The 25747-nt window shown below is 41.2% G+C and overlaps 1 protein-coding gene across 2 annotated transcripts; it reads left to right on the top strand.

Annotated features, from left to right (window-relative positions):
- Nucleotides 1–7: 7 nt before the first annotated feature.
- Nucleotides 8–24894, top strand: ATG4A (autophagy related 4A cysteine peptidase). 2 transcript variants are annotated; one of them, XM_083722414.1, is made up of 13 exons: nt 8–288; nt 10787–10861; nt 12447–12518; nt 13370–13468; nt 14051–14152; nt 14895–14967; nt 16956–17035; nt 17576–17763; nt 18033–18111; nt 20551–20696; nt 21150–21206; nt 22257–22368; nt 23883–24894. In XM_083722414.1, the coding sequence occupies exons 1-13, from the start codon at nt 279–281 to the stop codon at nt 23945–23947; spliced, it is 1158 nt and encodes a 385-aa protein (XP_083578540.1). In that variant the 5' UTR covers nt 8–278; the 3' UTR covers nt 23948–24894. The 2 variants fall into 2 exon arrangements, with proteins under 2 accessions (XP_083578540.1, XP_083578541.1); XM_083722415.1 differs by having other exon boundaries at nt 116–288; nt 10790–10861.
- The last annotated feature ends 853 nt before the right edge of the window (nt 24895–25747 follow it).

Genomic DNA, 25747 nt, shown 5'->3' with positions numbered 1-25747 from the left:
AGGCGGCCGCGGTGAGGGGACTCTGCGAGGGCCGACGGGAGTTGTAGTACTGGGAGGTGGGAAGGGAGAGTACAGGACTCTGGCTTGGCCGACGAGACCGCTGGACTGCAGCTCCCGGCGTGCTCCGCGGCGGCTGTCGTGGCGGCGGTGTTGTTTTCTGAGGGGCGGAGCAGCGAGAGGCTCTCGGCAACGGCAGGAGGGCGAAGGAGGGAGGAGGAGGAGGAGGAGGAGAGGATGGTGGCGGCGGAGGCGCTGGTTGCTGAAGGAGGAGGCGAAGGATGGAGTCCGGTGAGGGGCTGGCGGGGGAGGGCGCGTGTGAGAGGGGGAGAAGCGACCCTTTCCCACCCCCTATTTGTGCCTGTGAAGCCCAGATCTCCCCCCTCCCCTGCCTGACCGTTAAGTCCGCCTGCTTGTTTATACCGTGTTAAGCCCAGCTCAGAGTAGACCCACTGGAATTAATGACCCTAAATTAGCCCGCGCCCATTAGCTTCAATGAGTCTACTCTTGAGTAGAGATTTGATGCAGCTCAGGGTGCCCAAACGCAACATGTTCGCTGCTTGCTTGGGAATCACATATAAAGAAGGAAAAACTGAAAACTGGTGCTGTTCGCTTGTGCTTCTTTATATCTATCTATATATGTGCGGGTTGTGTCCAACTAAGTCTTAATCGAGAGTAGATACACTGAAATAAATAAACTCGAGTTATTCCGTGCCCGTTAGCTTCAGTTTGAGTAGGGCTAATATTGGAGGTGATTCATAAACATCAGCATGTTCACTATATGAGATTGCTCGGCATCATGCGGGGGGGGGGGGTTACTTAAAACTGGGTCGGTCGGTCTGGTTTGTTTATATGTGTGGGTTCTATCCACTCGGGAGTCCTACTTGGAGTAGACTCATCAATGGGATGTATGCCTATGTTTGTGTGTGCATAGGGTTGAAGCTTTAGGTATTTTTATTAATAGGATGGATATTTTGTCAAAATTGTGTGTCTGTAATTTTCAGAATTGTGTATATGTAATTTTCAATGTGTGCATGTCCAACATACATATTTATTTCGGTGTCTGTAACCTGCAGTATCGTGATTCTGGTATTTTTAAGCTAATTTGATGCACTGTTTGTATTCCATATTTATATCCTGCTTTTCTATTAAAACGAAGTATTAGAGCCAAAAATAAAAAACCAATAGCAATGGTGGGTGAGGGGAAGAAATGCAAACCAGAACAAGATGTACAGCTGACCTTACTCTGTTGTAAGAATAACTGATCTTCTGTTTTTAACAGAGTATGGAAAGATGGTAGGGCTCCTCACCCTAAATCACAATTGGTTTCACTGGCCCTTTTCCCTGTGTGCTGCTGTTTAAGCTCATAGCTGAGGGGCATGACAAGATTGAAGTGTGTGTGAAAGGAGATACCGTAATTCCCTACAGCATCTGATGCTACTGACAAAATCATATTATATTTTTGAACATTCAGTGTTCTTCACATTGTGTCAGTCAGTACAACAAACCAGCAAGGTTTCTCCTATGAGGACATAGCTGTCAAGTGTCCCTTATTTGAAGGGACAGTCCCTTATTCCAGCGCCATGTCCCGCTGCTGTCCCTTATTGATGGATGTCCCTTAAATGATGTCCCTTAAATTTCAAAGGAAGCAGCTCCTCTCCCTCCCTCCCTCCCTGCCAGCCAGGGAGGAGGGAGGCTCCAGCTGAGTTGCTTGGCTGTGTTGCTCACCCAATAAGAAGTCTAAGAAAGACTGGGGGTGGAGCTTGCATGCCTTGTGTGTGGCTAGTTAATGCAAGCTGAGGGATTTTTGAATGCTGGGCGCCATTTTGTTGCACATGCTGCTGCAAACTTTGAGGTGCAAAGCCAGGCCGGGGAGGCATCTTAAGTTGTGGCTGCATAGGCCTTGTGGTGCATGTGATTCAGATTCTATTCAGTTGAACCTCTGGTTACAAAGTTGGTTGGACAGTGTTCTCGAAGCTACCAGAATGAGTGTGACCAGCCTGCAGGAGGACAGGAAGACTGGAGTGCCTGGAACAGGTGAGGCTGCAGGTCCCTTATTTTGGCTGCTGGTCCCTTATTTTCAAATCTGTAAGTTGACAGCTATGTATGAGGATGAGAGAGAGAGAGAGGCTTGCTAAGCCTTCTTGCTAATGAGTCCATGACAGAGGTGCAATTTGAACTAATGACTTTCTGAGTTGTAGCTCAATCTCCTTGTTAGCATCAAGAACTTACAATAGTCGATACCTTCATTTTATTGGAGGGGAAGGAATTCCACTGAGTGCATGCCACCACAGAAATATCCTACCTTGGGTTGTTGCAGCTAATAGTGGTACCAGTAAGAGAGCCTCCTTTGATATCTTTACAGATAGGCACATCTGTATGGTAGCAGCATTTCCTCAGATATCCCAAGTTATAGAGGGCTTAATATATCTGCAAGAGTACCTTAAATTTGTCTTGGTAACAAATTGACAGCAAGTACAGCTCCTTCCTAATTGATTAAATATGGTCATGGTAATAATAATAATAATTTTTATTTATACCCCGCCCTCCCTAGCCAAGGCCAGGCTCAGGGCGGCTAACAAGCAATAATAAAAATAAGTTGAATGAATACAACTTAAAAACAAAATTAAAATATGACATAAAAATATTAAAAAATGGTAGGCTGCCCCATTCAGCTGCTGCCTCATTGTGCACTAGTTGCAGCTCCCAAACTTTCTTTTAAAGGCAATCCTGCACATGGTATTTCAAATTAATCTATTCTTGAGATTACCAATGCATTGGTCACTGTAGCCAGAACCTTCTTTTTTGGGAACAGCTGTAGCTGGTGTACCAGCCAAAGCTGGTAAAGGCACTCCTAACCACTGAGGGTATGTGAGTCTTCACTGACAATGAAGCATGTCCAGACCACGCACGTTCTCCTTCAGCAGGAGTACAGTGCTGTCCAGAGCAGGCACACCACCTAATTCCTAGGTCTGGAGCCACCCACTCAGAAGGCTTTATTCAGCTCACCACTGTGCCCAGGCACTAGTCTAGGACCTTCACAACTACACCTGTCTCAGATGTTACAGAGAAGCAGTATTGGGTGTCATCTGCCTATTGATAATACCTCACTCTAAGTCACTCCTACCATCACCATATAGATGTCAAACAAGATTAGGGAAAAGAGGATATGTGTGGCACCCCACAGCATAGTTGCCAGGGGGCCCAAGGAATACCATCAATTGTATTAAAAGCATCATGGAGATAAGGTTTGCTGTGTTCCTGGACTAGGCCGAAACCCAAACTGGAATAGATCTACATAATTTGTTCCCTCCAAGAGTGCCCCACTTAAAAGACCACCACCTGCTTTCTGGAATAACAACACAATCCTAACCATGTCTACTTAGAAGTAAATCCTGTTGAATTCAATGGGGCTGATTTCCAGGTAAGTGCAGTTAGGGCTGCAATCTAAGTGATTTTTATGAGCAATCCCCAGGGGCAGATGCATATATTATACATTGCAGGAATCTAATCTGGAGTTTACTAGAATGTGGATGATCGGCCAGGCTCATTTTGTTACAGCAGCCTTGTCTAGTGAAAGGTGCCATGTGCCACTGAGGCCACTTGAGCCTCCAGTCACAAAGGACTGCAGTGTTGTTTACTGCTATTAAAATGAGTTAGAATTTTTTATGATCACCAGCCCAAAATGCAAGCATAACAAAGCATTCTTTTTACCATTTATCTTGAATCTTCCAAAAAGTGATCAGTGGTATTGACCCACCATCACAAACTGTGTTATTTTCCCTAGCCCATGTAATAACACTGACTATATGTGTAGGTACATGAGCTGACATATGTCTAGTTGAATAAGTTCTGTATGCAGTTGCAAATGAACTTGCAAATTAGAAGGCAGGGGTATAACTCCAAAAGACAAGTTGAGGCTGCTTTCCACCACTTATTCCTGCAGTAATCTATGTCCAGTAAAAAGAGCTGTAGAGTTACTTTTGTAAGCTTTAAGACTCCCACATCTAGGCTCCTCAGCCACCTCCTTGCCATGCTGATGTCATTCTAACCCACCCTGCGTGTTCCTGGCTGCAAGCCTCTTTGTGGTTTCTGTGCCTGAAGCGTTAAGTATAATTGTGGGAAATTAACTCTAGTTTCCCCACCTTGTCTAGTACTTGAGCTGCTGAGTCCATCTGCAAATCCTGAGGCTTAGATAGTGTAGGGTGCATAGGCGCCGACTCCATGGGGCCTGAGGGGGCCCGAGCCCCCTCAAAAAAGAAAATTATTACCGTAAATTTCGCTCTATAACACGCAGATTTTTTCTCCTAAAAAGTAAGGGGAAATGTCTGTGTGTGTTATTGAGCGAATGTGTGGTCCCTGGAGCTGACTCGCCGGAGCGCAGGGGCAAAAATAGGCAAAAATCAGGCAAAAATAAGATCGGGCGGAGGGAAGGCGGAAGCTGCTGCTTTCCTGCATTCTGCCTCAGGGTCTTACTGCCCACCCGCTTCTGTTGCTGCGTTTGCTCAAACTCAACAAAGAGCAGGGAATCCCCTGCCCTCTTGGCAAGCAGAGGGTTAAGGAAAGGATCGAGTCCTTCTTTCTAATTCTTTCCTAGTCACACTGCGTGCAGGCTCCAGCCCACCACCTCCTCCTCTCCGTGCTCTAGGGACTCGCAGGTGGGAGAGAGAGAGAGAGGGCTGGCTTGGGGGGGGGACTTTTGCCTTCCTTTCCTACCCCCCACACCGTTAAACTCCTCCCCTGCATACTTAGCCAGCTGCTTATCCGCACACCCCTCTTGTGCTTCTTGTCCCTTCTGTGTTTTTCCTTCCCTCCCCATTTAAAACGTGGTGACAAAGCACGGATCCACATGGATCCTCAGGATTTTTGCATTGGGTCACTCCAAATTCACCATCAGATCACATTACATGTCCATGGCTACAGTCTGTACCAAAAAAATCACGCACCCACTGTTGCCTGGGGCTGCAATGGTGCAAAAACGTGGTTACAAAGCATGGATCCACAGGATCTTTGCACTGGGTCACCCCAAATTCACCATCAGATAACATAGCATGTCCATGGCTACAGCCTGCACCAAAAAAATCACGCACCCACTGTGGCCTGGGGCCACAATGGTGCAAAAACGTGGTTACAAAGCACGGATCCACATGGATCCTCAGGATTTTTGCATTGGGTCATGTTAAATTTTCAGTTTCGAAATATTAGTACTAGTTTAGTACTGTATTTCTATATTACTATAGTACTGTATTAGTTATTTTCAAATACTTAAATATTTTTAGGGTGTAAGACCCAATTAAAGCCCGTTATTTACATACAGTATTACAGTATTTACATACAGTATTAGGCATACTGTATTAACTTTAGTAACTGTATTAAAGCATTAACTTTGAGATATTATTTTTATTTAATGAACCCTCAGCCTTATTCAAAGTAAGCTTAAATTAGCTATTTCACTTATTAATCAAAGTGCTGTTACTGTGCGACAGCAATATTTTATGTTTTATTCTTTTAATGATAGTTTAGGATTTATTTAAATATCATTTCAGTCTTTTCAGAGCTATATATTCACTGCTCTGTAATAGTCTATAAGCATAATTGTTACTGTAAATTAAATTAGCTTTTTACGAAAATACCGTGTGTGTTTATGTTTTGTTTCTTTTTTCAAAGCCAAAAAGTGTTTCAGGCTTGTCGAGTTTCCCGGAGTGTGGAGTTATAGAGAGTCGAGTTTTCAGGGTTCTAATGTTGATCATATGACTCTAAAATACTTTTAAAAAACTTTAAAACTCACTAATTTTCATCTAAAATTTAGAAAACTTCCCGGGGCAGGACCCCGGTATGGGCCCCCCCAATATTTTTTATAAGTCGGCGCCCCTGGTAGGGTGGGATTGGTTACTAACATAATCCAGTGATGTCCCTATACAACAGTCTTGTTGCATGTTACAGCATTGACACAACTCTTACGTTACAAAAGAAAACATCATAGTTCTGCATAACTTGTAGTGCAAATGGTTTTGTTCAGTTGATTTCTATATGTATTAGCCCTGTTCTAGGATTTTGAGGTGGTTTGCTTTAATTTTATGATCACAGCAACTCAGAAATTGTTTAAGTTAAGAGATGGTGACTTGCCAAATTTGTAAGATCTGTAACTAAATGGGGAAGCATAAATTCAAACAAAGTTTGCTTTGTTTTAACCTAGTTTTGCAGTGAAAGCAAAGTTGCTTGCCTACAACTGGAGACAGAAATGTTACAGCATGACACATAATGCAGACAAGACATACAAAACTTTTATATCTGTGTAAAACTCACTCTGACTCTTATTTTTATTTCCAAACTTTTAAAAAGGGCTATCCTTGTAGTAAGGACTTGGAAATGAGAGAAGCCAAACCTTGCCAGAGTTTCAAATGTGAAATGATGAATTAAGAAAATCTAGTTTTCTTTTAAATGTCACAGTAGACTTTGTATTAAAATAACTGCACAGTCTTAAGCTTGAAACCTAAATGGTTAAAAATTTCCAGTTCCTTTTGGAAAAATAAACAGGACTCGGGCAGTGCATGCAAAGAGTGTCATGCAGATGCTTTTACGTGGGAAATTAAAGTATCAAAGGTTAGTTCATGCCTGCCTTTATGGCATTGGTGAATGATCATTCTGCGCTGCAGCATATTTTTATGCATAGGAAAAGTCAATTAAAATGTCTGGTTAATTTTTGATTTATTTATTTATTTGCTTATTTTTCCTCATTTGTATCCTGCATCTTCCAAGTTATAACTAATCAAGTTATTAATTGCAAGCTCTGTGTCAACCCCCTCTCGTTTTTGTTTTACTCAAAAAGTAATTATTGAAACTTGAGATTTTCACTATACGCCAACGAACTATGTTTTATCTTCTCAGATATTTTTATCACACCTTTTCATCACTTGATATATCCACTTTAAGTGGATTATCCCTCAGAAATAACAAGAATGAGAATCCTTGATGTTACTAAGAGCTGAATCAGGTTTTTATGAATCACTTCACTACACGCACATACTTCTTTTGCTTGAAAACAAATAGTATTTCATGACACTAAGCTTAGCAAAGGAAGTTGCTGAAAATGAAAGAGACACAGAAGCCTGCCTTTTAAACCATATCATGAACTGAAGAATTGCTGACATTAGGTTGCTTTGACCTTTTAAACATTACACTTGCTTGTTTGAAGGAGCTCACAGCAGCAATTTAGTGTTACATCGTATTCTTTTCTGTTTTAGTACAGTTCGTTCTAGTTGAGGTTGTAGATAGTAGTAGCAGTAATTTCAGTATGGTATTACATACTGCTTTTCACTGAGACTTCTTATTGCTTGTTTAAAGGAGCTCACAGCAGCAATTTAGTGTTACATCTTATTCTTTTCTTATTTTAGTACAGTTCTATTTGAAGTTGTGGTTAGTAGTAGCAGTAATTTCAATATGATGTTATTTGCTGCTTTTCGTTGAGACTTATTGTCATAATAAAAAAGAATGCAAGTTACATTTTTTAAAAGTATGCAAAAAGGGGGAAAAGCAACGTGATGCAGAACCAGAACTCTGTCTTCACTAAAACTAAATATATTGGGATATATACAACATTACTCATACTTGGAGAAAATCAATTGAAATAATTGAGTGCCGTCTATTGCTGAGTTGTCTATCAACCATTATTATTAGATAAGCTTTTAGCAGTTCGACTTTCACAGTAAAATCCTTATTATGTCCCTCTTAAATGAACATAGTTTTATATTTGATTGGCCAAAATCTAAGCCAGTGTTAAGAGTAAGCTCATTTTTTGTCTTTGGGTGTGTAAAGGTAAAGGGACCCCTGACCATTAGGTCCAGTCGTGACCAACTCTGGGGTTGATAGATAGATAGATAGATAGATTCTTTATTGTCATTACACAAGTGCAACATTGCACAAGTGCAACGAAATTGGATGCCATCCCTTAAAAACAACAAAAGCAACACAACAACAACAACCAAACAAACCACATTCCAGCCACACCCACACCCACACCCATCAAACTCCCAGGTCACACTATCGAGTTACTGCATTTAAGAAGGCCACAGCTCTTGGATAGAAACTATTTTTCAGTCTATTTGTCCTTGACTTGATGTTTCTGTATCTCCTGCCAGAAGGCAGTAGTACAAAGAGACTGTGTCCCGGGTGAGATGCATCCTGCAGGATATTGTTTGCTTTCCTAAGACAACGGGAACCGTACAGTTCTTCCAAAGATGGGAGGGGATGACCAATAATCCTTTGGGCTGTGGTTATGACCTTCTGGAGCACCTTCCTCTACCTAGCTGTACAGCTGGAGAACCAGGCACAAATACAGTATGTGAGAATGCTCTCTATGGAGCCTCGGTAGAAGGACACCAGCAGTCTCTCACTCAGATTGTTCTTCTTTAAAAGTCTGAGGAAATAAATTCTCTGCTGGGCCTTCTTCACCAGAGCAGTGGTATTTGCGCTCCAAGTCATGCCCTGATCGATAGTCACTCCCAAAAACCTGAATTCCGCCACCCTCTCCACCCGTTCCCCGTTGATATACAAGGGCTGAATGTCCGCCTTTTTTTTCCTGTAATCCACCACCAGTTCCTTGGTCTTAGTCGTATTAAGAGCCAGATTGTTCTCTCCACACCAAGCAGCGCTCATCTCGCTTTATTGGCTGAGGGAGCCAGCGTACAGCTTTCGGGTCATGTGTCCAGCATGACTAGGCCGCTTCTGGCGAACCAGAGCAGCACACGGAAATGCTGCTTACCTTCCTGCCGGAACGGTACCTATTTATCTATTTGCACTTTGATGTGCTTTCGAACTGCTAGGTTGGCAGGAGCAGGGACCGAGCAACGGGAGCTCACCCCGCCTCAGGGATTTGAACCGCCAACCTTCTGATCGGCAAGTCCTAGGCTCTGTGGTTTAACCCACAGCGCCACCTGCGTCCCTTCTTTGGGTGTGTACAACAGTTCTATAGGGTGGTCACTTTTACTTGCATTTTACACACGAAATAACTCTTGATTTCTAGACAATGAACAGTTCACATCCAACCATGGTAGAGGTGGAAACTCAATCCAGGTCTAGATAGGAAGATGCCTGTTTACAGCTCAGATTATTTCTCCATCTTGTCCAATATTGTTTGGTAGTGGTAGTAGCTGGTAGTGACTCATCAGGATCTTGGGGAGAGTGGGGTCTTTCAGTAACTTGTCACATGATCCATTTGCTGCCATGGATTGAACTTGGGACATTCTGCATATAAAACATGTGGTCTACCAACAGAGGTTCCTACCCCAAAGCCTCCTTAGTAAGAAACAATCTTCCTCACTTTCTTATGTAGTTATAGTACTTAGTTGTCTGGAAAAGTAACATCTGGGCAAGACTATAGTTAAAAGTTCTGGATCTCAAGCATTCTTTTAATGTTTTACATGTAACACAGAAAAACGGGGTCTTACTATTGTTGTTTAAGATTCTATTTTACATTGATGAGGAACCTGTGGCCCCTCAGATGTTGTTGGATTCCAACTCCCATCATTTTTGGATATTGTCTGTTCTGCCTAGGGTTGGTGGGGGTTGGAGTACAACAACATCTTAAGGAATACAGATTCAGTACCCCATGTGTACTGGATTGAGTATATTATTAATAATAATGCTAATAATTTATTACTTATACCCCGCCCACCTGGCTGGATTTCCCCAGCCACTCTGGGCGGCTTCCAACAAGAGATTAAAAATACATTAAAACATCATTCATTAAAAACTTCCCTAAACAGGACTGCCTTCAGATGTCATCTAAATGCCAGATAGTTGCTTATTTATTTGTCAGCTGATGGGAGGGCGTTCCACAGGGCGGGCGTCACTGCAGAGAAGGCCCTCTGCCTGCTTGCCTATAACTTTGCTTCTTGTAGTGAGAGAACCGCCAGAAGGCCCTCGGCGCTGGACCTCAGTGTCTGGGCAGAATGTTGGGGGTGGAGACGCTCCTTCATAAAAGAAGTCATGATTCTACTTTCCCCACTATTTAGTGTGGTAACCCCAAGAATATGTTGTTTCACATAATAGTGAAGAAATGGAAGCATTATTGTAGGACAGTCCCCCACATTTTAAAGATCAATTTTGTAAACAGCATGCATAGGAAAATGTCTTTCTTTTCAACAAAAAATAAGGAATTTTGAAAATGCATATCAGGTTAATGAAGATTTTTTTTCATGTGAAAGGACTATTTTGTGAAATGGAACATTTCTTTAGAAATGAGCTTATTTTCCTCTCCTGTCACCTAAGTTCTTTGTTTATTTGTGGTCTCAGTTCTGCAACGCCTTTGTTCCTTGCCCTGATACTATGACTAACTTTATATCTGCCATTGCTATAGTAATAGACACTTTTTAAAAAAACCTTAGTCCTAAAGGCAGAGACCAAACCTACTTTCGTATTGTTAAGCTGTTGCGCATTGGGACACTTTCTCAGCTGATATGATCACAGCATACATGTGAAAATTAAAACAATAAGAAATTTGCAAATCATAGATCATCATGTTTAATGCTCAGCTCTTACCATATAGGATCTGGTTTCAGTTTTGGCAGCAATATTGCAGTGCAAATGGCAAAGGCTATAGTCTGGCTAAAAGTAAGAGGTCTAAATTCCAATGTCCGAAAAGGTAAACAAAGTGTGACGGTGTGGTAAGAGGTTCATTAGTTAGGAAAGAACTGAACAGGTACTAAAATTACAGGGGAAACAAGGGAATAAATGTTCTATACGTGTGTTTATTTTTCAAAAAAATATGAAAACCTAATTTTTATTTTAGTAGACTATGTAGAAGAGCTTCCTGAAACAGATGAGCCTGTCTGGCTCTTAGGAAGGCAGCACCATCTTAAAACAGGTAGGAATGGAAGGAAGCTGTGTTTCTAAGGTCCACAAAGCTTTTGTGGATGCTTAGTTTAAGCACCTCATGTTTCTCACTTTGTATTGTGCCCCACTGTGTAGAGAGTAGAAATCTTGGAAAATAAATCTGCTGTCTACAATGCCCAGGGTACTAATGCTGTAAACCAAAATGACATTTAGGGGAGGATGCTATCTAGAGAGCATCCTTACACAATATACTTTTTTGTCAGGTTTTTCACATGTGACTTGTGTTATTTCTAGCAATTGGATGATTACGCCCAAACAATCTTTATTTGATAGGGTGGTCTTGACTCTTGAGAAAGGGAATGGTATTGTGACACTTTCTTGGGTGAAAAAACAGCTTGGGGATGATCATGTGCTGAGCAAGGACAGATGGAAAGAGATTTAAAGACCCTCTTATCAGGATTGCTCAAGATTGTGGAATGAGAGAAATAAAGTAGGGGAAAGAATAATGGAACTCTGTTAAACATGGAGTCAAATGACTGATATAACATGGAGTTTGAGAGATCTGCACTTCTGCAGTGAACTGTGGAAGCAAATGCTGTGGTGTGTCCACTCTTAAAAAAAACTTCATTAGATCCCTTAGACCTATCCAATTACCGCCCAGTTTCAAATCTCCCATACCTGGGTAAGGTAATTGAGAGAGCGGTTGCTGAGCAGCTTGGTAGGTTTCTGGAGGAAACATCGGCATTAGATCCATTTCAGTCCGGTTTCCGTCCTGGTTTTGGGACGGAGACGGCTCTGGTTGCCCTAACAGATGATCTCCGTAGACAACTGGATCGAGGCGGGTCAGGACTGCTGATCCTTTTAGATTTGTCAGCAGCCTTTGACATGGTCGATCATGATCTTCTGGACCACCCGGGACCGCCTCTCCTGGTATGCCCCACGGAGAGCCTCAAGGTCCATAAATAACAACACCCTAGTGGTCCCGGGCCCTAAGGAAGTTAGATTGGCTTCAACCAGAGCCAGGGCCTTTTCAACTCTGGCTCCGGCCTGGTGGAACGCTCTGCCTCATGAGACCAGGGCCCTGCAGGATCTGATTTCTTTCCGCAGGGCCTGTAAGACAGAGTTGTTCCGCCTGGCCTTTGGCTTGGAGCCAGTTTGATTCCCCCCTCCCCCCTCTTTTTTCCCCTTCTTTTCCTTCTCCTCCTGCGATGAGGCTACATTTTAATATTTTAATGTTCCATTATTTTAATTGTTGTGTTTTATTTTTGTTTTTAAGTTTGTAATCATTCATCTTGTTTTTATTATTGCTTGTAAGCCGCTCTGAGCCCGGCCTTGGCTGGGGAGAGCGGGGTATAAATCAAAATTTATTATTATTATTATTATTATTATTATTATTATTATTATTATTAATTATTAAATATTGACGTCTTTGGAATACAAAAAGGGAAGTTAAGGAAGTGCAGACTTTTCTACAAAAGGGGGCTACTTTAATATATATAGATCCTTGATCCTCTCTTAAGTTGTTCATGTTCAGCAGTGCAGCAGCAATCACAAATACTGAATTTGTATAAATTTGTAATCTGAACTCCCTATTTGTAATGCTTTTTTAATTCTAGAAAAATCTAAGCTTCTTTTGGATATAAGTGCTCGTCTTTGGTTTACCTACAGAAGAAAATTTTCACCAATTGGTAGGTATGCTTTCTGAGATGTGTGGGTTCTTCCCCTTCCCTTTGTTTTGTTCTTAAAAATATGACCTTTGTAAAAGAATGAACAATTAGTTCAGGATGACAGCATTTGCAGCCTTTGATCATTTAGTGCATGCTTTTTAAGAGTTTGCTGTATCCGCTAGCCCTTGGTGGACAGAATTACTTGGTACAGAACAGATCCCGACACTTTTAGGCTTTTGCCTTGATCCATTGAGGCCTTTGCAGCCTAGCAATTGCTTTGGGTAGCATTGGTGAGACACACTTAGATATTTGTTGTGCTTCCTGATATTGGGTTTGTTCCAATCACCTTCCTTTAGGGGGCCATCTGAACTGCCACCAGACTTTCAAAGACCTCTTGATCTTCTACCCTCTCCTTTGTGGCTCTCAGTGATCTTATGCTATGAGTTGGGTGTGGGTCTATACTCTTACATTTTCCAACTCAGTGTTCTCCATATGTTTTGGACTAAGATTCCCATCAGCCCCAGCCAGCATGGTCATTATGCAGGCTGGGCTTGATAGGGAGTTTTAATCCAAAGCATATTGAGGTCGCGAGATTGGGTAAGGCCGAATGGCATTAATCAAACTATCACAACATTCTTCCAGAATGTTGGATTTATGATCCACAGCTTACCGTAGGTTAAAACCTACTTGTTGGTGAATGCACTTCACTCGGTCCTCCACTGCATTTTCATCATGCTAAGAATTATTCCAATAGCAAACTATTGTGGGTACTAAGCATTTTTCTTTTATGTGAAGAGAAAAATCCAAGGAAGGGAAGCATTCTATGTTGTTTCTTTGGATAAATTCATAAATGTGGTGATTCTTGACCCCAGGTGGCACCGGCCCTTCCTCAGATGCTGGCTGGGGCTGTATGCTGCGATGCGGACAGATGATGTTGGCCCAGGCTCTGATCTGTCGACACTTGGGGAGGGGTGAGTGTGTTCTTTCACCAGTAGATTCCCAGAATGGTTGTGGTTGTAGAAATGAGAAATGAGTGAGGGGTATCTGAATATTTTTTATATTGTTTGGGGTGGGGCTTCAGTGCCTCATCTAGTTGATTCTAGAATGACTAGAATAAGTTTTGCAAAGAGAAAATATGCTATTATGTATAGCTTTCCTAGTTATATTTTAAAATCATTTTTTTCTGGTTCAGAAATTATATTACCTGGTTCTGCAATTGTAATTCTTTTTTTAGTAGTAAGTATGGTATTTTAATTTGTCTGAATTAATTTTATGATGTATTTTAATTAATTGATGCCTGTTTTTATGTATACTGTGTTATTTATATGATATTAGCCGCTCTGAGCCCAGCACCAGCCAGGGAGGGTGGGGCACAAATAATTATTATTAATATTATTATTATTAAGTATGCAACCCTGATTTGTAACCAATAATTTAGAAAATTATAGTAGCTATCATAATCAAAGGTATACATGTATCACCTACTGCCATTGAACACTACTTTTCAAGATTATGATATGATATTTAAAATCTAGAATAATTTTCTCTCTAAGATTGGCATTGGGAGAAACACAAAAGGCAACCTGAAGAATATCACAAAATCTTACGCTGTTTCCTGGACAGAAAAGATTGCTGTTATTCTATCCATCAAATGGGTAAGAGTTGGCTTTGAGAATTATTTCTTCCACCCTTGTTTTTCAAACTTTTAGTGTACTTAAACTTCTGTTAGCATAATTTTAGCGTGAAAAATGCACGTATGCCTTCAAATGCTATAAAAGTTGCAAATCTTGGTCAAAAGCATAGCAGTGCAAAAGAGAATAAGTTTTTGTATGTGCACACACAAATATAGAAATAATAATAATAGGGTGATGAGGCTGTGATTTAGAATACAGGTTCCCAAATCATTTGATGTCATGAGAGCTCCCAGGTAAAAGGCATGATTCTGAAATGTGAGATTCATTGAGACATATGGACCTGTCCACTAAACCACAATTTGTCTTTATCCATGGTTTAATCAGGAACATGCCTCTCCCTTGCTGTATAGTTCCCTCTCATGTGACTCAAATAAGTCATATTATGGCTTGTCATGTGTTCTGAACTATGAAGGTTTGTTCTTGGCTTCTTTTTGGCTTACTGCTAGTGGTCTGGGTTTAGACACTATAGCATTGCTGCTCGGCTTAAATCAAGCTTAAAATGTTTAGCTGAGGTTCTTAGTCTTGTGATAACATTCCAGTGTGATCCTTGATACAGAACAAGTTTCCATCTCATTTGTGTGAAGGTAGTCCCAATTTCTAATGGCTTTGGAATGTGTGCAATGCAGCCTAAAAAAATGTGCCATTCGACAGACTGATGCTTCTTATTTTTCTGTGTGTCTGTTTCTGTTTCTAATCTACACAGCACAGATGGGTGTTGGTGAAGGGAAGTCTATTGGGGAATGGTTTGGACCAAATACTGTTGCCCAAGTGCTCAAGTAAGCAAGCAAGCATGTATATCTTGTGTGGAATTTAGATGGAATGGAAAGACAGTTTAGTTCCACTCATTTAACATTGAAACTCTGCTGCACTTTCATAACATGAAGGTTCTCCCTGGAGATAATGATGGTGGTGGTGGTGGTGATCATTGTGGCATGAACTTTTATGCACAAGCTTCCTGGCTTTGTTACATTAACACCTGCAATCAATCGTGATTGAGTCCTGAACCAAATTGCTGTCCAGCTATTTCACACAGCAATCCTACTTTGTATTTAAAAAAATAATAATGGTGAATAACAGTCAACAACAGTTTCCTACTATTTTCAGTTTTGTGTCCATTTAGTCTTTGCATGGAGACAGACTTGTTGCCCCAGGCAGATGGTAGAAGGTCCTTGTTGGCAGATGATAGCATATATTCACTGTGGGATGAACAAGTGGAGCCTCTGATGCCCCTTTTCCAGCACAGCACATAGTTATCAATTTTATCCAGAATATTTTTCTGAGGCAGGTTAGACTGAGAGATAGTGACTTGCCCAATGGTCACTCATAGAGCTACATGGCATAGTAGGGATTTAAAGCCAAGTCCCCTGAGTCCAGTTCACCAACCATTGCATGACTTCAGCTGTCCTCCATAGGCTATGCACTCCTAATCACCAGACTATCTCTTGCATGAATCAAGCAACAACTTGCAGAATTGATCCATATGATAGAACAGGGAAGGCAAAACCCCTCTAGGACAAAGTTTCTAGTTAGCATCACAACTTACTGTTGTGATCTCTGGTTAGATTTTGAAGCAGCTCAGTATTCTGAGATACGTATTGTTCCCATGTTATAGAATTTATCTGTCATTACTCGAAGCACTAAAATTTAAATTGCAGCTTTAAAAGCATGGGGACCTGTTGATTAAGAACAGCCTGAAATTCCAAACCTGATGTAAAAATCCTATTTTTAAGTAACATTAAGCTGGAAAAGCAATGTATCTCTTCTGCATAAGCAGTTAACAGAAGATTGAACTATGACCATACTTGGGGAAGGTTAGTAGTGGCAACTGAATATTGGCAGATAGAGAGATAAAAATTATGTTAAACTGCCAGTCTCTTGTATTAATTTAGCATAGCAATCTGCATCTTCAGAACATTTTCAATAAAAACAAGCAGAACCTTAATAATTTGAATCTCAGAAATCAGGGATCCAGATTAGCACCTGCAACAATAAAAAATTATCTCCTGTTTTTCTTTTCCTCCTTTAAAGCAGGTGTGGTCCTCCAGATGCTGCTGAACCACAACTTTTGTCATCTGTGGCCATTGAGCATGCTTGATGGGAATTGTAGTTCAGCAACTTCTGGGGGATCAAATGTTCTCCATAACTTTCTTAATGGTTTTGTGCAGACCTTTCCCTAACAACATTTATTTATTATATTTGTAATCCTTGCATCCCTGAGAGGCTCTTGAAAGTAGCTTACAACAGATATTTATAATGAAAATCACATTCAAGTCTTGTGTCAATCATTGTGCCCCTATGGTACCTGAATTATTTAGGTGGCATTTTCTGCCCTAATCCTAATCCTGCCATAATCTTCCCTTTTGTTGACCTTTGGCATCAGCCTACTAAGTGCTAGAGCCCAGTGATGTATTCTGTGGCAAGGGAGTGTGGCTAAGCAATGGGAACTCACTCAGCCCCGATGGAGGCAAATGCCAGTTCCCACTAAAGCCTGGGATTGAACACTCACAGACAATCTCATTACACTGGTGTACAACTTTATCCATATATTTGTAAAATGACCTCTCCTAGAAGTATCAGTAAGCATAATATCATAAAAATTGGTCAGACAAGTGGCAAGATGTACAAAAGGGAATAACTAGAACCTCTTCCTCAAAAGATAGAACATCTTATTTATTTAAGAGTCTTCCAGTCATATTTAAGGCAGAGTGTTGGCCTCTGAGTGGCATGGAATTTGGACTTACTACTGTCTGTTTCCCCACCCCAGGAAACTTGCACTATTTGATGAATGGAATTCCCTAGCCGTTTATGTGTCTATGGACAACACAGTTGTGATTGAAGATATCAGTAAGTTATAAGCACCAGCTGTTTAACAGAATTTCTGATTCACCCAGGCCTTAAACTGAATTGGGATTTAGCTCCAGTCTGATTTTTATTCCTTGGAAAATATGAAGATCAGTACATGCATGCTTGGACACAGATTGTCAGCTAAAAGAGGATTAGTTTCAGTCTCAGCCATACCACATGAGAATCACCATGCTACGTGTCACAATGCATCCGCTGAACGGTTTGATTGTTATTTTGTAATCAGTTTCTTTAGAAAACTCAGGGTTTGCTTCTTTACCTGAGCTCTAAAACTTACAGCTAGCTTTTCCCTGCTTATTCTAGTTGGGCAGACAGAATCACCACAAATTTCTTCTTAACTACTGGTTCCTTCTGTAAGGCATGTCTTTGCTGTAACCCACAAGTATTTGGGGACACTGAACTGAGTATTCACTTCATAGATAAGTATAAAATGTGTGCACACAGGAATGGCTCGCTCCATTAAAGTGAACTGTTAAACTCAAGTGAATGGACAATTAGGTTTTATTGTCTCTTATTTCCCAGAGAAGATGTGCCGGTTTCCATCCCAGAACTGTTCCAGTACCCACTGCAGCTCCCTGTCACACAGGAGGGTGCTCAGCCGAAACAAGAGCCCTATGGGGATCTGCTGTGGTTGGAAGCCTCTGCTGCTGATTGTACCTCTTCGCTTGGGGATAAACCACATCAATCCGGTTTATGTTGATGCTTTTAAGGTACGGCTGTCTTATAGTGATTGATTTGGTCAGCTTAATAGGAGTGTTTGGAAATGTTTTGAGCAGTTGCAGGTACTTTAATAACTAGTGCACAAATATATGCATGGTCTGAAGGAGCACGATGAAACAGCTTTGCTCAAGCTAAAGAGGTCTGGGTCTGTTTAGGCCTGGGGACTCTGTATATGCTGCCTTCAGTTCCATCATGGAAGAAAGGTGGCATATAAATGTAATAAATCTCTTCTTCTTTATCTTCTTCTTTCAATCTGTAGGAGTGTTTTAAGATGCCACAGTCTTTGGGAGCTTTAGGAGGAAAACCAAACAATGCCTACTACTTTATAGGATTCTTAGGTAAGGAAAAATAAGTGGAGTGCCAAATAAATATCTTTGCTTCTGAAGGATTATTTTAAAGCTGAATTTGCTAAGTAATGCAGGTGGGCCTAACAGCCAGCTGCAATAAGAGAGCATATAAAAGATACTCTGTACTGCTTTATAATGCATCGTATACTCAGTACTTTGCTTTGAGGCTGAAGAGCCAAAGAAGTTGTGTGATCAGGCTTCTGTCACTAGCTAGGAGACTGGGGCCACAGGGAGGTTTCACCCTTTGTCTGTCTGGATGAGGACAAGAACCACCAACCGCTATTCAGGAAAAATACCAACAATCAATGATCAGCCTGACTCAAAACCTTTAATTACTTTTATCAAATTTTCACAAACAGTACAAAAAAACTGGCCCTTTCTCCATCCTCTACCTCTTCCCTCCACTGCCCTTTCCTTGTGTGCTCTCCTATTTAATTTGTAAATACATTAGAATATATAATATGAAACGATGCATGAAATCTTCCCTCTGCATGCATGTATATTCGCGCACGCACGCACGCGCACACACACAGTCCTTTCTTAGGAAAAGTTCAAGATAATGGTATCCCATATCTGTTAGTAGTTATGGCTAATGGCATGGATAGTTTAGTTCTTGATAGATAAATGCATCCATTGATCAGTAGGACTTTTAAATAGAGTTACTCTATGAAAAGGTGGTTAGCAGGCCTTTTTGAATGCTAATTCCTCCCATGTCCCCAGGAGGAATATTAGATTGGGCCTCTAGTATACTCCCTACCTCACTTCTTTGTTCTCTTACTCCTTCCTCTTTGGGGAGAAGTGAATGACCAAAACATCACTATTTGTATGTGGAAAGTTAATTTCTCTTTAAAGAAGGGTTAAAAACCACACATTTGTGTATTCAGTTGTTCACTTTTCTCCACAATGAAAACTTGGTGGGGAGGAGCTCATTCCCAGTCTGTCCCCAGGGGATGTGGAAATGGTTAAAGACAAAATTATCAAAACTAAGGGTTTTCCAGTTTGTTGTTGTTATTCTCCTAGAGTCAAGATGTCAAAAAACTGATCAAGCATCTCTACAAGACCGTGCTTTTGAGTGCACTCAGTAGTATTGTGCTGTAAGTGTACATAAGGACACTCCAGGCTCAGCCTGGAGGCAAAGGCAAGCAGATCAGGCAAAAAGGCCCACAACATTCTTTAATATGCCAGAGAAAGATTCAGGTGGATAGCCGTGTTGATCTGTCATAGTTATAATAAATAATAAGATGAAAGATGAAAAAATCTTTTTAAATAATTCCAGTGGCACCTTTAAGATCAACTAAATATAAGCTTTCATGGTATGAGCTTTCGTGTGTAATACACACTTCGTCAGAGAAAGGTTAGGGAAAGCATTTCCTCTATTCACAAAGCTTGCCACAAGACATGCCCTCTCACAGCATGGGACATCAAAACATGGGTAGGATTGGGTGGTGATCACAGTGGACATGTTGCTAATTCCCAGTTTGGAGAGTGAAGTTGAAAATACAGATTGCTCTCCTCTAGTCTACGTGAGAGCCTTTTGAGTTTGTGCTTAATGAACAGCAGGTGCCTGTCTTAATGGGGATAAACTATTAAGGTTATTAAGTTTTATCCAGATACCATTGTGCTGACAAGTTGCAGTGTTGGGAGTATGAGAGCAGATGGTTTGATCAGTTCAAATCAGTGTATGAAATCTAGTCCTTCCCCAAAGCATTGCTTTGGCTTCTCCAGCCCACCTACTCTTTTAAGACCCTTCCTCCAAGCAGTTTGCAACCTTTCCTGTCCTATGCAAGTCTTCCCCCAGCTCATCTTTGGCTACTTTTCTCTGCTCCATCTCTTCTCTGCCCTCATTCCTTTAGGTTCCTTCACCTCTCCTTCCTTCAGTTTCTTATGTTTGAGCTTAGTTCCATTTCCTTCAGTTGCCCTGACTCATCCCATCTCCCCTTCTGGTCCTTGGTCTCCCTGCCTCCCCAGCACTACTACCTCTTTGCCTTTCTACTGATGTTAACATCAGCACCCCTTGTGTTCATAGACACCAAAGGTCTCTTGCTGCCCCCTGCACTGCATTGTTCCCTCATTTTCACTATTGTGTATCTCTTCTGCGGCTTAATGGTAGAGCACAAATTTGTGTGCAAAAAGGTCCCAGATTCAATATCTGGCCTCTATAGTTAGGGCTTGAATAGACTCTCGTTTGGGATCCTGGAGAGCCACTGCCCATCACTGACAGCAATACTGGGATAGCTGGATCAATTGGGAAGCTTCCTATATTTCTAAGCCTCTGCTTCCTACATTTGGCAGCTTCTTTTTATTTTTCTTCTCAGTCCACTGTCTCGTCTGCCCTACCTCACCTACTGTTAATGTCCATACAGAGTGCAAGACTGAATGGCTTTCAGTTCTACCCATTTCTGACAAACTGCTCTTGTTTTACCCGCACAGGAAATGAGTTGATCTACTTGGACCCTCACACCACACAGATTTTTGTAGATTCTGAAGAAAATGGTGCTGTAGATGACCATAGCTTCCATTGCCAGCAAGCACCACATCGGATGAAGATAATGAATCTCGATCCCTCTGTAGCTTTAGTAGGTGTTGGCAGGAGTGGATGTCTGTCACCCTGACCTGCAGCCTTGCAGCCCTCTGGTCCATACCCCACACTTTTGTCTCTTGTCTTCACAATTGGAACACGAATGCTGTCCCACCCTATCATGCACAGGCAGCTAACTTTACCTTATGTCAAGGCTCCCTGGTTTGGTTACATATCTAAACTGCCCAATATTTTGTATACTGGTTAATTTAGCCTTATGTGTTAATGCCATTTGTGGCCTTGTTCTCTGTGTTTGTTTTGTACCACTTCTGACTATTGACGAGGGACTTGCATGACCAATCATGGGGGAATTATTATAATGTTCATTCAAGATGCCCTGAAAAGTAATATTTGGACAGCTGGATCTTGCTCTTCCCCACACCAGACTTCTGTCTGGGTACTTTTTGCCCCCAAATTATATCTCACTTAAAATATTCCTGTACCTTCACAGGGATTCTTTTGTAGAGAAGAAAAGGACTTTGATAACTGGTGTAGCCTTGTGCAAAAGGTAAGCATTAGGAAGCTTTTTAACTGGCATAAGTTCCCCTTTAAAATGAACCTCTAGGTACATTAGGTGGGGTGAGATGCATGGAATAATATAACCAAGGAGAGGCTGTTTTAAATTACTCCCCATTGTGGCCCTCTCTGCTCAGCAACACATTTCTTTGTACCGATTTGCTAATTGGCTGCAGTGGTGGCATAGGGAAAATGGATGGTGTGAGCCAGCATGTGCCCCTGCAGCTTGCGTAGAGAGGTCAGCCAGGGCCCAAAGTATATTTGGATCTATTGCCCAGGTTACATTCTGATCTGATACCTAAAGTGTGTGTGCTCCTGTGTCATGTCTTCATCTGCCAGCCCTGGTTTGTGAATGAGACACGTTATTGATGTACAGGTGCCTGTTACTTATGGGATCTTCTCACTGCCCTGGTACTTGTTGAAAAGCAACCCAATGGTATGTGAGTGTGAGACTGTGGCAGACCACACTGCTTGGCTTTGGAAGTAAAAAAATAAATAGTTCAAGATACAATGTAAGCACCTTGTTGGATCAGACAAAGGTCCAATAATTTAGGAATATTAAGTGTGATCTGTATGGAAGAGAACTCTGAAATCCTGGATAGCTTCTGCTAGTCAGCGTAGATGTTACTGAGCTGGATGGACCAACAGTCTGATGCCGTATAGGGCAGATTCCTATGTTCCTTACTAAGCCTTTCCTTGAATAAGTTCTCCTTGCAGTCATAGGACTTAATGTGTGGCTTTGCAGAAAAATAAAACCGAGGTGAACATGATCTGCTGTCTGAATTTTGCTCAGGTATAAAAGCTCCAGCTGTGCTTTTGTGATGTTGCAAGAATGCTCACAGATATTTCAGTCATGAAAGCATTAAAGTGTGAGCATTGATCATTAGACTAAGAAGTGACTACCTAAAGGACTGCACAAGTGATGGTGATGATTCTGTAGCACAAGAGCACAAACTGTCTGCTACTTCCCGTATAATCCAGCTATGTTTTCTGGTTTTGTTATTGCAGCACACATTTAAAAATGAAATATTGTTCTCCCCAGGAAATACTTAAGCAACAGAGTCTGCGAATGTTTGAGTTGGTTCAAAAGCATCCACCGCACTGGCCCCCTTTCATACCTCCTACAAAGCCAGAAGTAACCACAACTGGAGCAGGTACAGAATTGTGTTTAACTTCTCCCCCCACCCCCCACCAGCAACTAACTATCTATCTATCTATCTATCTATCTATCTATCTATCTATCTATCTATCTATCTATCTATATTGGTTTGTGAAGTAACAAATGTTCCTATCTAACCCTTCCCCACTTTTCCTCCCGGAGGCTGTAGCCATTTCCATATGTTGCAACACAGCAGTGGCATCTTAAAGAATTAGCAGTTTTGTTGTGACATAAAGTTTTGTGGACTAGAGTGGGATTTGTAGCCTAAAGAAGCTTATGGCACTGTTAGACTGTGAAGGTACTGCAGACTTTTGTTGTCGTCCCTTCCTCCCACTGCTGTTCTCTTTCTGAAGTCAATTTCATGATGTATGAAGCTGTGTGCTCAGCCAAGGTTTTCACTAGATTAACACACACTAATTTGTCATCCCTGGGAATGGAATCTTTTTTCCTTTTGTTATGCTGTGACTTTTCTGGTTATCTTGTAGTGAGAGCCACATAGAAATTGATCCTATGGATTGTTGGTTATGTGATGGATCCCAGTAATGTCAGCAAGACATTTTGTGGTTTGCTTAAATCACAATGGCACTGGAATCTTTTCCAAAGTACTCTGAAGATTCAGCCCATCCTAGGAAATTGGTGCACCCAATTCTAGCTGTGGTAGAAACACTCAAAATCTTAAGTAAATACATATAAAGCACAGTGCTGCTTGAGAGGAGTTATCTCTGTCTCCCAACAGATGGGATCCATTTGGAACTGGAATTCCCTGTGAAACAGTAGCAGCAAATGAGACTGATGCAGACCTTGCAGATTAAAGGCAGGATTGTGGAATGGGGTGGGGTGGGGTGCAACTAGTCTTCATGTCAAATGGAGTCCATAAGCTCTGGAACAGGGGATTTAAAAGGGAGATGTGGTAAATCAAGTGTCTTGCATCAATGTGGAAAAGCAGAAAAAAGGATTGCACTAATGCTGATTTGGATGTAAGTAGAAGGTCATAAAAGTCTCTAAATGTGGTGAAAGGCACAACAACAAGAACAAAGCTTGCTCTTTAAGGAACAGCAAGTTGCACTTTGCAGGTTGTAGACTGCAGGAAAGAGACCCACAGAAATTTATGTGACACAAAGGCAGTTTTTTAAAATGAATCCTTGCTGAAGGTATAGAAAAGTTTGCTTTAAAACTGAGCCTTAAGCTTACATGCTAAGAACTTTGGATTGTGCCCAACATATCTCTGAAGAAGGGAAGACTGTCATTCCCACATATTCCATGGGGCAAAAGTTAAAGGAGAACAGTTTTAAAAACAAATCTTAATCTATCATCTCCTTTCTTGAAACTTAGACAATTGCAATAAATAGCTAAGCTTCCTTATATTGGTTACATTTGGAAAAGTTTGACATTTTAGTGTTTGTTTGTTTTTTAATTAGGGAGGCTTGCCATGGTAAAGTTTGTAAATTTCTGCACAAAAGCCAGAGGTGCATGCTCTTGATAATAAGTTGTTTTTTCCATTTCCCACAGAGCTCATTGAGTCCACTGACAAACTATTTGAATCGGAAGAAGAGTTTGAGATCCTGAGCGTCTGAAGGAAGCTTCAGTTGACCTTATGTGTGCCCATGTGTAGCATATGAATTGACTAAGACCACGGCAGCCTTTTCTCGCCCCAAAGTGCCTGCATATAAACAGTGAACAGAGCACAAGAAATGACCAGTAACTGGAACTGAGGACAACAGTTTTGAAAAGAACTTCCCAGAAGTGCAAGTGGACATACCCCTTGCCCCAACCCCCCACCCCCACAGTTTTTTAAGAATGTATCTTGCCTGAGGAAAATGAACTTTTGGGGGATGAAGGCAATGATGATATTGAAGTAAAGACTTCTATATTGCTGGGAACTGCCTTGAAGGCATTGATATCTGGATGGCTATTATTACTCAGTGTAGTATAATGCAAGAGTTCTGTTCACACTGAAAGCATGATGTAGAGGTAAAGGTGTGTGTTTACCTCTTGTTTCTTCACCTGGACTGTTTCATAGGAATAAATGTTTTTATAAGATCGACCGCATCAGGGAAAAAAGACCCAATGGTTTTGTTTAAATACATTTCTGCAACCACACTTCAAAAATAAACAGACCTAAATGTTTCTATGAAAGGAACTGTCTAATAGATACAAATTTTGCAATTGTCCTCCTGTTTCTAGGAGTTAAATAAATGAATGGGGGACCTGGAGGGCAACCCTCCAGCCTCCTAGCCTCTCCCCACTTGCACTCCTGGAAAGGAAGTGAAGGTTGGAGAGTGCCAGGAGCCGCCTGCTCCCTTGGTATGTTCCTCCTCCTCTGTAATTTTCATGACATATTTCACCTTGACCTTAGGTTTAAATCATTATGGAAACTTTCTACTTTGGTTTTTGAGTAAAAAAAAGTAATTTGTTTCAAACTGTAATTGTATTTATTTTATAATATTTACAGTATTCTCTCCTCTGTAAGAGCACTTTACATGTGCATCTAATAAATTTCTTAAACATTTAATAAATTAAATGCTAGATTTTGTGAGTTGTTTGGGACGTTTCTAACCACCCAAGGAAGTTCTCTGGCAAAATGGAAACTATTGTCTCTTCCCCTTTGTTACTACTTTGACATGGTCAGGCATGGATGGTGTAACTTTTATAGTCCTGCGATCCTAGCAATGCAGTTTTATTTGCAACTTGAGGTTCCCCCCCAAAGGTTACTTTTGCTGCACGTAGCACATTTATTTCTCCTTGGTACCATAACCATTAGCACTTTGCTTGTTAGGTTAGCTGCTTGTGTAAAAACAATGCTTTGGGCAACCATTATGAGCATCTTATTATTCCATATGGGTCTAAGCATCTACTTTGCCTTTACAAATGAAATCTGATGAGAACTACACATGTGTGCATTGAGAAGCAGGTATGCTGTTTCTTCACATATGTCTGGCCTCTTGTTATGCAACAAGACCTAATGAATTGGTGCTGAGTTACAATTGTAAATATTTACCTCCTGAAACCACCACCTGTGCAATCAGGGAGTGTGAATCTGCTAGGGGGTGGTGTGTCCCATATAAAAAAATCATTGTGTGGTTCCATGTGAGAGAAAGCTGCCCTTTGGTACTTTTGTGAGAGGGAAACAGCACCTGCTGCTAATCTGGAGGGTAGGTAGCAAAAGTCCCCATGTGATCTCTCTGCTGATACAACTGCAAACTGATGGATTTGAACACTCAACTGTTGAATAAAGCTCCATTAGATTTATGTCTTGCACCAAAACTGGCATCCTGTTCAGAAAAACTCTGAAATTTACTGAGAAGTTGGGGAGTGGTGAAGAGAAAGGGACAGTGTTCATTCAACTGCATAAGGAAAAACAGCATAACTCACAA

Source organism: Podarcis gaigeae (assembly GCF_964106915.1).
Source record: "Podarcis gaigeae genome assembly, chromosome: Z".
Classification (NCBI taxonomy): Eukaryota; Metazoa; Chordata; class Lepidosauria; order Squamata; family Lacertidae; genus Podarcis; species Podarcis gaigeae.
Note: the sequence above shows the minus strand (reverse complement) of the source record. Positions and strands in the feature narration are given on the sequence as shown.